Source organism: Cetorhinus maximus, chromosome 7 (genome assembly GCF_964194155.1).
Source record: "Cetorhinus maximus chromosome 7, sCetMax3.hap1.1, whole genome shotgun sequence".
Lineage (NCBI taxonomy): Eukaryota > Metazoa > Chordata > Chondrichthyes > Lamniformes > Cetorhinidae > Cetorhinus > Cetorhinus maximus.
The window spans coordinates 35,158,569-35,172,262 of NC_135885.1; the positions used below are offsets into that span (position 1 = coordinate 35,158,569).

The following is a 13,694-nucleotide window of genomic DNA, read 5'->3' on the forward strand; positions in this document are numbered from 1 at the left end:
TGTGAAGGGCATAAAATTCTTGAACAGCATTTAAGAGAACTTTGAGCCAGCACGTAACAAGCCCAACAACAGGGGGTGCAATTCTAGACTTAATCTTAGGAAATGAAGCTGGGCAAGTGGATTAAATAGCAGTGGGGACCATTTGGGAGATAAGTGACCATAATATAGTTAGATTTAGCATCATTATGGAAAAGGACAAAGATTGAACAGGAGTAACAGTTGTAAATTGGGGGAAGACAAATTTTACAAAGCTGAGGGGTGAGCTGGTGAGAGTAGACTGGATACAGCTATTAGATGGAAAAGCTGTCAAATCAGTCAGAGACAAAGGCAAGATTCTACAGCAACAGTGTAGACATGTCCCCACAAAGAAAAAGGATGGTATTGCCAAATCTAGAGCCCCTGGTTACCCAGAAGCATACAGGCCAAGATAAAGCAGAAAAAGAAAGCTTATGACAGTCACAAGACTTAGTAATGTAGAAAGCCTAGAGGAGTATAGAAAGTACAGGGGTGAAGCAAAAATAAAAATTAGAAAAGCAAAAAGGACACAAAAAAGTATTGGCAGCTAAAATTAAAGAAAATCCCAAGATGTTTCACCAGTACATTAAGAGCAAGAGAATAACTAAGGAAAAGGTAGGGCCTATCAGAGATGTATATGGTAATTTGTGGGTTGATGCAGAAAATGTGGGCAGGGTTCTCAACATGTACTTTGCTTCTGACTTCACTAAGCAGAGAGATGATGCAGACATTCTAGTTAAATAGGATTGTGAAATATTAGATACAATAAGCATAGTGAGAGGGGAAGTACTGGAGGGACTGGCATCCTTGAAGATGAATAAATCACCAGGGCCAGATGGATTGTATCCCAGGCTGTTGAAGGAAGCCAGGGAAGAAATAGCTGATGCTCTGAGGATCATTTTCCAATCCTCACTAGATACAGGCATGGTCCCAGAGGACTGGAGGTCTGCAAGCGATTACCCCATTAGTTACAAAGGGTGCGAGGGATAGGCCGGAAAATTATAGGCCGGTCAGTCTGACTTCGGTGGTGGGCAAATTTTTGGAAACAATTCTGAGAGACAGGATAAACTGTTACTTAGAAAGGCACGGATTGATCAGGGATAGTCGGCATGGTTTTGTTAGGGGAAGATCGTGTCTTACTAACTTAATAGAATTTTTTGAAGAAGTAACGAGGATGATTGATGAGGGTAGAGCAGTGGATGTCGTCTACATGGATTTCAGTAAGGCATTTGATAAGGTCCCACATGGCAGACTGGTCAGGAAAGAGAAATCTCATGGGATACTTGGTAAGGTGGCAGGTTGGATCGAAAATTGGCTCAGTGACAGGAAACAAAGAGTAATGGTCAATGGATATTTTTGCAAATGGAAAACAGTTTCCAGTGGTGTTCCACAGGGCTGAGTGTTGGGGCCCTTGCTGTTTGTTGTATATATTAATGATTTAGGCTTAAATGTGGGAGGCATGATTTGGAAATTTGCAGATGACACAAAATTGGCCATGTAGTTGATGGTGAAGAGGATAGCTTTTCAACTCTAGAATGATATCAATGGTTTGGTTGAGTGGGTGGAGAAGTAGCAAATGGAATTCAATCCGGAAGAACGTGAGGAAAATGCATTTGGGGAGGGCAAACAAAGCAAGGGAATACTCAATAAACAGGAAACTATTGAGGGGGTTGGGTAAGTGAGAGACCTTAGAGTGTATGGCCACAGGTCCTTGAAGGTGCAAGACAGGTGGGCAAGGAAGCATATAGAATGCTTTCCTTTATTGGGTGAGATATTGAATGCAAAAGCAGGGATGTAGTGATGGAACTGTATAAAATGCTGGTTAGGACACAGCTGAAATTTTGGTGTACAGTTCTGGTCACCACATTACAGTAAGGACAAAATCGCTCTGGAGTGCAGAGGAGATTTACAAAAATGTTGCCAGGGCTTGAAAATTACATCTATGAGGAGAGATTGGATAGGCTAGGGTTATTTTCCTTAGAACAGAGGAGACTAAGGGGTGACCTAATTGAGGTGTACAAAATTGAGGGGCCTAGATAGGGTAGACAGGAAAGATTTGTTTCCCCTAGCTGAGGGGTGAATTATCAGTGAGCATAGATTTTAAGGTGATTGGTAGAAAGATTAGAGGGGACATGAGGAAAAACTTTCACCCAGAGGTTGGTGCGTGTCTGGAATTCACTGCCTAAGTTGGTGGTTGAGGCTTAAAAGCCCAACTCATTTAAAAAGTACCTGGATCTGCATCTGAAGTGCTGTAACCTGCAAGGTTACAGACCAGGTGCTGGAAAACGGGATTAAGATGAGCAGCTCGTTTCTTTTATCTCTTTGGCCAGCGCAGACATGAGCTGAATTGCCTATTTCTGCATCGTTACTTTTCTATGGTTCTAATCTTCAAATAGTTCATCTGGCACTACATAAAACTCAAGTGATCAAAGAAAATTATATCACAATATGAGCTCCAGCTCAAGGGAATGTCACAGCAAAAAGCTTTTTTTTAAGGCAATTTTGCTGAGCGACAGAACAAAGCTTGATCCTATTTCTATTCTTAAGGGAGTGGTGTGCCAAGATTCTATCAGCAAAAGCTGTTTTTCCAAAACTAAATGTTATCTTCCAACAGAAAAGGCCTCCTTTAGGCTGCATTATCAATGTGCAGATCACAGCCTCATGTTCTAGTTACCTGCAGCTGTTATTCAGTTTTGTTTACAATGCTAATGATAACATACAATTTATACACCACAGACATCTTTGTTATTTAATGATACAGTACTATATTGCCTTTAAGTGTTATATGTTTCTAAGAATATATAAAACAAATAATGGATGCAGTGATTGCATATGTAACTAGGAGTTTCAGTGAGAGACAAAGTTAAGTCCAGGATGGCAGTTAAAGTTATTAGGAATAAAAGGGATGTATTTAAATACTGCAAGTTATCCACAGATAATAGAAGCAGTAGAAAGAAAAACTTCAATTCAAAAGGACAGTTAAAATGGTGAAGCAGGAGTATGGATTTAAAATTGCAAGGACATTCAGGTAAGTACATAGGAGGGCTGGCAGAACTGCTTATGAATAGTGATTCCTTAGATAAGTGTAAGTGTATAGTGCCAAAGGGCTGGCAGCCAGCAAATATATCACCCTTATTTATAAGAATATCTGAAACTATGGTTCTGTTAATCTTACAATCCATTTTGTTTCCTGGTGCTGATGTAAAGGACAAGCTAGTGGACCATTTAGGGAAATACCAACTAATTCATCAGAAATCAGCATGGATGTACAACAAGGTCATGCTAGACTAATAGAAAGTTTTCACTAAGTAAAAATGTAGATAAATGCAACAGCATCTTTTTTTGTGGAATTTAGTAAAGCTTTTAATAAGGTCTCACAAAAAACTAGTTAGATCAGCAGAAATAGTGTTAGCAGAGGTTTGGTGGAATAGATCAAATCACAACAGGGAAATAGAAACAGGATCTGTTAAACAGGTACTTTCCTTGAAAGCAGAGGGTGAGTAGGCTCTCAGCAGCCAGTGGTGGAAATGATACTCTCTTAAAGAAGACGTCAGTAGCTTCATCTCAGGTGTTCTTTCGGAGTCAGAAAGTTGCGGGTTCAAACTCCACTCAGGTGCAGAACTGACAAAATGTTGCATTGTTGGAAATGCCATCTTTGTGGCCGCATCTGCCCTCTGAGGTTCATTTAAAAAATCCTATAGATGAGTTTCCCAGTGTTCTGACCAAAATCTAACCTTCAACAACACTGCCAAATTAAATGATCTATTATTTAGCTTAAAATGCTGTTTGTCGAGCGTGAAAGAAACTATATAAATGGAAGTTCTTTCTGTATCTCAAAGCTTGCAGATGGCATTAATTTAAGAACAGTTAATACAGCAGATGGTGAAAACTACAGAAGAACTTGAGCTGATCAGGAGGTAGCAAGTGCTGTTTAATGTAGGCAAATGTAAAGCTGCATCGTGAGGGATAAGAAAATGAAAATAAATATAGGATCAATGGAACAGAAGAAATATAAGAGGTAAATCAGTGAAAATATTTGAGTCATTCTATGCATATCCCTCATGGTGTCAAAAAAATGTCAAGAAAGCAAATGGGGTCTTAACTATATGAAAGATGAATAGAACATATATCTAAGGAGACTATTCTGCTGCAGTAGTGTGGGTAAAGCTGTATTTGGGAGTAGTTTGAGAAGTTCTAGAACCCTCAGAAGAGGGAAATGTATCCGAACTTGAAAGAGTAGAGAGGAATAGTCAATAAAATATTTAGAAGACTAGGGAGGATAAAGCATGAGAACTGGGATTTTTCTTTAGGAATAAAATTAATAAGGCTCACAGACAGCAGTCAGGACTATCTGATTTGGTACAGGATTGCAAAAAAGGGTAGATTTAGGTGGGGTATAAAAACATATGACTTAACAGAGAGGCTAACTGGCTTTTGCATTGCCGCAGGAGCTTGTTAGGGCAAGTAACTTGGATCTTTTCAAGGTCATCTGAAAAGTATCTTGAAAAATAAATTAATTACGACTGCGAGGATAGCAGGAGGCAGACCATATGGACTGATGGTGTTCTGGATAAATACGCAAGAAATTTACCAGTAGTCTGTGTTACTACATTAAATGCAGCTCTGAGGCGCTCCTGCATTGCAGAGGTGCGATTTTTGGATGAGACATTAAACAGAGGTCCCATCTGCCTGCTTGGATGGACATATAAGATCCCACGGCACTTTTTCAAAGAAGAGCACAGGAGTCACTTGGGTAGTACAGAACAGACTATTGCTGAAAAGAGACACGTTGTGAAGCTTTTTGTCTTGCACTCATCAGGACAATGCAAGAATGCCAAATTTCAAACTATCGCAACAGCAGGTTCCTTCAGTTGCTCATAATAAGCAGAATACAAGCCGTACTCAACCAGCCTACACTTGCAAAGCCCAAAACAAAACACTTGCAGTTAGATGTGATTCCACGATTGGGCATCGCTGGCTGATTAATTCTGAGCATGCTAACAGCTACACTAACAACCAATTTAAGATAATCAGTTGAACTCAAAGTGGCTCATTGTACACTTGCTAGAAGCAACATATATTCATACACGGACCCATTCTCTGCAAACAAAAAGGAATATGTTCAAGACGTACACCTTTTAAAATTACCCATAGTGTCCCACTGCTTTCTCCATGGCAATGCCTCAGCCAGAGTGGGCTTGCCAATCAATCAGCATCCTTTTCTCCTGTCATGTAAATAGTTGCAATCCTTTGAAATTTGGTATTTTTGCATTTGCCCTGATGAGTGCAAGGCGAAAAGCTTTGGCAACATGTCTCTCTTTTCAGCAATATTCATATTCAAGAGCAGGGGAGTTATGCCAGGTTTTCTGGCCAATATTTATCCTTCAATCAAAAGGGATTATCTGGTCATTATCACATTCCTGTTGTGAGTTTGCCATGCGCATACTGGCTGCAACGTTTCCTATATTATAACAGTGACGATATTTCAAAACTACTTAATTGGCTATAAAGTGCTTTGAGATGTCTGGTCCTCATGAAAATGTGAATAAATGCAAGTCTTTCATTTTGCACCGTTTTAGTTATTCTGCAGTAGTATCCCTGTACATACTTCGGTAAACCTTATTATTGAATGTCTCTGAAACTAGGTTAGCTGCTCTGACATGACCGAACCAGCTTCTTAGCTGTATTAAGCCATTACTCCACCAGATTCACTAATATCTTTGAGGGGAGGAAAACTGCCATCCTTACCTGGTCTGGCTCACATCATTCTAGATCCATAGTAATATCGTTGACTCTTGACTGCAGTCTTAAATGGCCTAGCAAGCCACACAGTTCAAGAGCAATTGAAGATGGGCAACAAATGCCAGCCTTTCCAGCAACACCCATATCCCATGAAAGAATTTAAAAATTACTCTGTGCAACTGGATATCGAAAATTTCTGCCCTGCCTACAATACCCACATCCTGAAAATAGTTTATTTTAATACAGGTTCTAGTGGGTGTGTTTATTATGCAAACAAAAACTCTACCTGTGCATATTTCTAATTAGTTTGCTGTGGAGACTTCTAATCATCATAATCAAGTGAGGTTCCTGTTCCCGATTTCAATCCAGCAGACTCTACTAGAAATTTGAGCTCCAATATTTACAGGGAGGCGCCAAAAAAGGCTGACCTTAATGTCAGGACCCCATTATCACTTTCTTGTTCTGTTTCTCACCTGACAGTCATACAAACTGATAGCCTGATCAGTGAGCGGAAATGATCAGCAAAGGCCACAGCCAGGGGCACTTGGAGACAATCCCCAGCAATCAGGATTGGGGAAGGCTGAAGATTGTGGATTGAAAGAAAAGGTCATTCACAGGACATTGACCATCAGGGATGGAGGGAAATGCCATCAGGGCTGGTTGAGGGAGGTCTGCATTCACCGTGGAGAGGCGGGGTAGAAAAGCAGCCCGCAATTGGTGGGTGAAATAGCACCTTTGTGGAACCAAGACAGCACTGTAGTTCCTGCTGGCCCACAGGAATACTGAGAAACTACTAACCTGGTGGAACCAGCAGCTCTTTCATCCCTTTTACTGCCAGTTCTCCTGCAAAACCGATGCAGTAACGAAATATTTTAAATCGGGTTCCCAGTTACACCACAGGAGTTAAATCTAAATATATCAATGACATGTCCCTTTTGTCATGATATCCATCACCATTTAAAAAAGCAGCAGCATGCTGAGGTCCCATGCTTAAGTCTTTAACCCTGCCTGTCGTGGGGTGGGAGAATTTTAATATTAAGGCCTGTGCATTCGATACTTGTATTGCGCTTAGTGCTGTTTTACAGGCTACCAACATTCACCTGTCCAAATTAGGAGAAAGCCGATAAAAGGGGAAAAATGAGAAAGCCAAGATGCATTTAAGCAAGCCACATTTTAAAATATAAAATTAAGGGTTAGATGTCTTTAGTTAAAAAGGATGCTAGCAATCCAATGCAGCAACCCAAGAACAGGAAGAAGCAAAAATGAAGATAACAACAGCGCATCAGCTTCTTCTTTGCAGCAACAATGTTGTGAGTTTAAAAGTCGCTGCTTGACCACGCGGCTCAGAAGTAGCTCGATCTCTCTCCATATTAAACTCAATAGGTTGCGGGGCAGGGAAGGGATGCGGTTAAATCGCCAGGCCGAAGAGCCCAGGGCCCGGTCCCCGCAGTTGGGTGCCGTCACTCACCAGGTTACGGAGCTGGCTAGCCTGCTCCTTATGGTAGTCGAGTTTGCCGAGGGCCGTCGGCCGGTATTTGTCCACCCATAGGCTCATGGTCAGTCCCTCCGGCCCGCGCACACCCCAACCGCCTCTCCGCGCGCTTCTTCTTAAACAGGCTTCCGCGCGCACAGCCGCAGCACGGCGCCCATGTGACAGACGACAGCCAACCAGCTCCTTGTTCCTTGCAGCATCCTTTTCACTGATGCAAAAGTTTTATTTTAGTAACGAATATAAACCTGAACAGATTACCTGACTCTCTCCCAGGTAGGTCCCGCCCACAAAAAGCAGGACAAATCTAATCGGGCCAGTTTCTAAGTTGGACAAAAGTGAATTAATTGAGAAATTTGTGAAGGACAAATTGTGTTTAACTGACTTGATTGAGTTTTTGATAAGGTAACAGAAGCTTTTTTTTATTCATTCACGGGATGTGGGCTTCACTGGCTAGGCCAGCATTTATTGCCCATCCCTAGTTGCCCTTGAGAAGGTGGTGGTGAGCTGCCTTCTTGAACCGCTCCAGTCCATGTGGTGTAGGTACATCCACAGTGCTGTTAGGAAGGGAGTTCCAGGATTTTGACCCAGCGACGGTGAAGGAACGGCGATATATTTCCAAGTCAGGATGGTGAGTGACTTCCACGTGGTGGGGTTCCCATCTATCTGCTGCCCTTGTCCTTCTAGGTGGTAGTGGTCATGGGTTTGGAAGGTGCTGTTGAAGGAGCCTTGGTGAATTCCTGCAGTGCATCTTGTAGATGGTACCCACTGCTGCTACTGTGTGTCGGTGGTGGATGGTGTGAATGTTTGTGGATGTGGTGCCAATCAAGCGGACTGCTTTGTCCTGGACGGTGTCAAGCTTCTTCAGTGTTGTAGGAGCTGCACTCATCCAGGCAAGTGGAGAGTATTCCATCACACTCCTAACTTGTGCCTTGTAGATGATGGACAGGCTTTGAGGAGTCAGGAGGCAAGTTACCCGTTGCATGATTCCTAGCCTCTGACCTGCCTTTGTAGCCACAGTATTTATATGGCTAGCCCAGTTCAGTTTCTGGTCAATGGTAACCCCCAGGATGTTGATAGTGTGGGATTCAGTGATGGTAATGCCTTTGAACATCAAGGAGTTATGGTTGGATTCTTTCTTGTTGGAGATGGTCATTGCCTGACACTTGCGTGGCGCAAATGTTACTTGCCACTTGTCAGCCCAAGCCTGGATATTGTCCAGGTCTTGCTGCATTTGGACATGGACTGCTTCAGTATTTGAGGAGCCGCGAATGGTGCTGAACATTATGCAATCATTAGCAAACATCCCCACTTCTGACCTTATGATGGAAGGAAGGTCATTGATGAAGCAGCTGAAGATGGTTGGGCGAACAACACTACCCTGAGGAACTCCTGCAGTCATGTTCTGGAGCTGAGATGACTGGCCTCCAACAACCACAACCATCTTCCTTTCTGCTAGGTATGACTCCAACCAGTGGAGATTACCTGATTACCATTGACTGCAGTTTTGCTAGGGTTCCTTGATGCCACACTCGGTCAGATGCTGCCTTGATGTCGAGGGCAGTCACTCTCACCTCACCTATGGAGTTCAGCTCTTTTGTCCATGTTTGAACCAAGGCAGTAAAGAGGTCAGGAGATGAGTGGCCCTGGCAGAACCCATACTGGGTATTAGTGAGCAGGTTATTGCTAAGCAAGTGTCGCTTGATAGCACTGTTGATGACCCCCTTCCATTACTTTACCGCTGATCGTGAGTAGACTGATGGGACGGTAATTGGCCAGGTTGGATTTGTCTTGCTTTTTATGTACAGGACATACCTGGGCAATTTTCCACATAACTGGGTAGATGCCAGTGTTGTAGCTGTACTGGAACAGCTTGGCTAGGGGCACGGCAAGTTCTGGAGCACAAGTCCTCAGTACTATTGCCGGAATGTTGTCGGGGCCCATAGCCTTTGCAGTACCCAGTGCCTCCAGCCGTTTCTTGATATTGCGTGGAGTGAATCGAATTGGCTGAAGACTGGCATCTGTGATGCTGGGGACCTCTGGAGGAGGCCAAGATGGATCATCCACTTGGCACTTCTGGCCGAAGATTGTTGCGAATGCTTCAGCCTTAACTATTGCACCCCTGTGCTGGGCTCTTCCATCATTGAGGATGAATATTTGTGGAGCCACCTCTTCCAGTGAGTTGTTTCATTGTTCACCATCATTCACGACTGGATGTGGCAGGACTGCAGAGCTTAGATCTGATCCGTTGGTTGTGGGATCACTTAGCTCTGTCTATTACTTGCTGCTTATGGTGCTTGGCACGCAAATAGTCCTGTGTTATAGCTTCACCAGGTTGACACCTCATTTTTAGGTATGCCTGGTGCTGCTGCTGGTATGCCCTCCTGCACTCTTCATTGAACCAGGGTTGATCCTCTGGCTTAATGGTAATGGTAGAATGGGGAATATGCCAGGTCATGAGGTTACAGATTGTGTTCAAGTACAATTCTGCTGCTGCTGACGGCCCACGGCGCCTCATGGATGTCCAATCTTGAGTTGCTAGATCTGTTCGAAATCTATCCCATTTAGCATGGTGGTAGTGCCACACAACACAATGGAAGGTATCCTCAATGTGAAAGCGGGACTTTGTCTCCACAATGACTGTGCGGTGGTCATTCCTACTGATAATGTCATGGACAGATGCCTCTGCGGCAGGCAGGTTGGTGAGGATGTGGTCAAGTATGTTTTTCCCTCTTGTTGGTTCCCTCACCACCTGCCGGAGACCCAGTCTAGCAGCTATGTCATTTAGCACTCAGCCAGCTCGGTCAGTAGTGGTGCTACTGAGCCACTTTTGGTGATGGACATTGAAGTCCCCCACCCAGAGAACATTCTGCGCCCTTGCCACCCTCGGTGCTTCCTCCAAGTGGTGTTCAACATGGAGGAGCACTGATTCATCAGCTGAGGGAGGGCGGTATGTGGTAATCAGCAGGAGGTTTCCTAGTCCATGTTTGACCTGATGCCATGAGACTTCATGGGGTCCGGAGTCGAAGTTGAGGACTCCCAGGGCAACTCCCTCCCGACTGTATACCACTGTGCCACCACCTCTGCCGAGTCTGTGCTGCCAGTGGGACAGGACATACCCAGGGATGGTGATGGTGGAGTCTGGGACATTATCTGTAAGGTTTAAATCTGTGAGGATGACAATGTCAGGTTGTTGCTTGACTAGTCTATGAGACAGCTCTCCCAATTTTGGCACTAGCCCCCAGATGTTAGTAAGGAGGACTTTGCAGGGTCGACAGGGCTGCAATCGCTGTTGTCATTTCCGGTGCCTAGGTCGATGCAGTGTGGTCCATCCAGCTTCATTCCTGATGCTTGATGAGGGTAATGTAGTTGATGTGATGTACCTTCCAGAAGTCATTTGAAGCACCACATAATAGACTTTTCAGCAAAGTTAAAACGCATAGAATAAACGGTCCAGAAGAAGTGTAGATACAAAGTTAGCTGAGTGCCAGGAAACAGAGTACCATCTTGGTGAACAATTGTTTTTCAGACTGTTGCAAGGTATATTTTGGGGTTTCGCAAGGCAGGACAACTGCAGTGCCTTTCTTGATCTATATTAATGACCTAGGCACAGATTCTCGATGTGTCGGGCCTGTTAAAAATGGTGGGCCAGGCCCAATTCTGAAATTCATGATCCAATCCCATTTCTGGCAATTTTCATTGGCATAAGAACATGAGAAATAGGAACAAGAGTAGACCATTTAGCCCCTCGGGCCTGCTCCACCATTCAATAATGATCTTCTGGCTGATCTTCTTGTGTTTTGATTTCCACATTACCAACTACCCCCAACTTCCCTTGCCTAACAAGGATCTATCTAGGCATGGGATTAGGCTGCCCACAAGCAGCAGTTTAACACCCCCCTGTCACCCCGCCCCTGCAATTTTAGTGGAGCTGGGCCCTTTCAGTAAGTAGACGTAGTTCACGGCTTCTCAGAGGAAGTGTGAAGCAAGGGAAACCCCAGTCCCAAGTCGGAAACTAAAAAAAAAGTAATCTGTTCCTGTAATTCTTTCAGCAAGCTTTGAAATACTAAAAAAGTTCTTTCAGTTTCAATAGGTAAGTGCTGTACTGTAAATAAAATGTGTTTTACTGCAGTGATTGTTGTCTCTAGTGCAATAATCTGAAGTGAGTAAAACACCCAGAGTCCTTTTAAAATAGAAAAAAGCCTTCAGAAAGCCCAACCTGCTCCTGGACTGCTTTGATTGACAGGACATCTGGTGTAGCTTAGAAAAAGGAAGAAAAAAGGGATTTTCAATTTCAATAGTTCAGTTCCAATAGACTCCACTGTTTACATTTCTCAGTGTTTGTTATTATAGCTGAGCACATTATGAATGCTTGGATGAGTTTCAAAAGGTTCAGAACTATTTATCTCAGCAGGGGCTGTGTTCGCATATTGACAGTTTTAGGAGGTTTTCAAAGGTTTATCTATCTTTAATTTGCCTATTGAAATAGATATTTGTTTTTACAACTAATTGACCACTTGAGGGGATTAAAATTTTTGAATGGGTTTTATGAATGACAGTTTTTTTTCAGTATTAAGTGTGTTTGAGTGAGAGCTTTTTCTTATTCTTTCATGGATGTGGGCATCACTGGCAAGGCCAGCATTTGTTGCCCATCCCTAATTGTCCATGAACTGAGTGGATTGCTAGGTCATTTCAGAAGGTAGTTAAGAATCAACCACATTGCTGTGGGTCTGGAATCACATGTAGGCCAAACCAGGTAAGAATGGCAGATTTCCTTCCCCAAAGGACATTAGTGAACCAGATGGGTTTTTACAACAATCAATAATAGGTTTATGGTCACATCGAATTGGTATAGTGACATGGAGGTGGCATGGGGATATGGAGGTGGTATGGGGGCATGGAGGGCCATGGGAAATATGAGGAGGCTTAGGGAATGTGAGGGAGCATGAAGGGGGCATGTGCAATATGAGGGAGCATGGAGGGGCATGGGGAATATGAAGGGGCAGGAGAGTTGGTTGGGGCAGGGTAAATGAGGATTTGAGAGCCTGACATTCATTATTAAAATCAGGCCAATGTTCCAGTAAACGGAGGTGGGCATTCCAACCTGTGGCCTGGCCATCCGCTCACCTCCGTTGTCACCTTGGGCCTACCTCCAGAGACAGTAGACCTGACTCCCTTCTGTCTCTGCCTTCTCAAAATGAAAATATGGTGGACGGGGTCTTCTTAAAGGAGACCAGTCTCCCGTGTTGGGAAGTTTTCTGACTTGACATTCCTGCCTCCTTCACAAAAGTCCGACTCCTAGACTTGGGTATGCGGGGCACAATTTCAAAATTTGATGATGAGACAAAACTTCTAAGTATCATGAATGTGAGAGGATAGACATAAACTTCAAGAGGACACAGACAGGCTGGTGGAATGGATGGACATGTGGCAGATGAAATTTAGTGCAGAGAATCGTGAAGTGATTTATTTTGGTAGGAAGAATGAGGAGAAACAATATAAAATAAAGGGTATAATTTTAAAGGGGGCATAGGAGAGGGATCTGGGGGTGTATGTGCACATATAATTGAAGGTGGGAAGGGATCAACAAAGCATATGGGATCCACGGCTTCATCAATAGAGGCATTGAGTACAATACCAAAGAAGTTATGATGACCCTTCACAAAACACTTATTCGGCCTCAACTGCAGTACAGCCACCTATTGTTTAGCGCCTCTAATGTGTTCCTAAAAATTGGCTTGCTAAATGAAAACATGCTAAACGAAAATCAATTTCATGTAAGAAACCATGTATTAAGGGTTCCTGACCTCTAATTTTTATATTAATAATCTATTGCCTGTCTTGACCTAACTGGCCTGAAAATCCTCTTTATACTTACTACTATTACTGCTTACCATTGTTTATACTTACCTCCCGCTCACTGACCTACTTGCTGTTTCCCACTCGCTAGCCTTCTTGCTGCTTCCTGCTTTCCAGTACTCTTCACTCTCTTCTGCTGGTCGGCTATCCCGCATGCTGGCCCTCCTGACCCATTCCCATTTGTTTCCCGTCCCGCTTACCAGCTCTCCCCCTCCCACTCCAAGACTCCTGACCCCTCCTGCTTGCTGGCTCTCCTGACCCCTTCCCATTTGTTTCCCATTCCGCTCACTGACTCTCCCGACCCCCTCGCACCCCAAGCTCCTGACACTCTCTAGCTTGCTAGTTCTCCCGGCCCTTCCCGCTCAGCGACACCTTTGATGCTTCCTGCTCGCCATCCTTTTTGCTGCCTAACTTGCTGCTCCTCTCTCGAGCCCTCGCTGTAAGCTCGTGGTCATCCATATGGGACAAGATGCACTGCAGCAACTCACCAAGGCTCCTTCGACAGCACCTTCCAAACCCACGACCTCTACCACATCAAAAGGCAAGTGTAGCAGATGCATGCGAACACGACCACCTGCAAGTTTCCCTC

General features: G+C 43.8%; 1 protein-coding gene across 2 annotated transcripts in view; it reads right to left on the bottom strand.

The window, feature by feature from the left end:
* The window catches only part of rfc3 (replication factor C (activator 1) 3), a 50,305-nt gene extending 42,901 nt beyond the window's left edge, over positions 1-7,404 (bottom strand). The window contains exon 1 of one of the 2 annotated variants that reach the window (XM_078545324.1): positions 7,226-7,404. In XM_078545324.1, coding sequence (XP_078401450.1) covers positions 7,226-7,312 — 87 coding nt within the window. In that variant the 5' untranslated portion in view covers positions 7,313-7,404. The remainder of the gene's footprint in view (positions 1-7,225) is intronic. The other variant, XM_078545326.1, reaches the window with a different exon arrangement.
* Between the last annotated feature and the right edge of the window lie 6,290 nt (positions 7,405-13,694).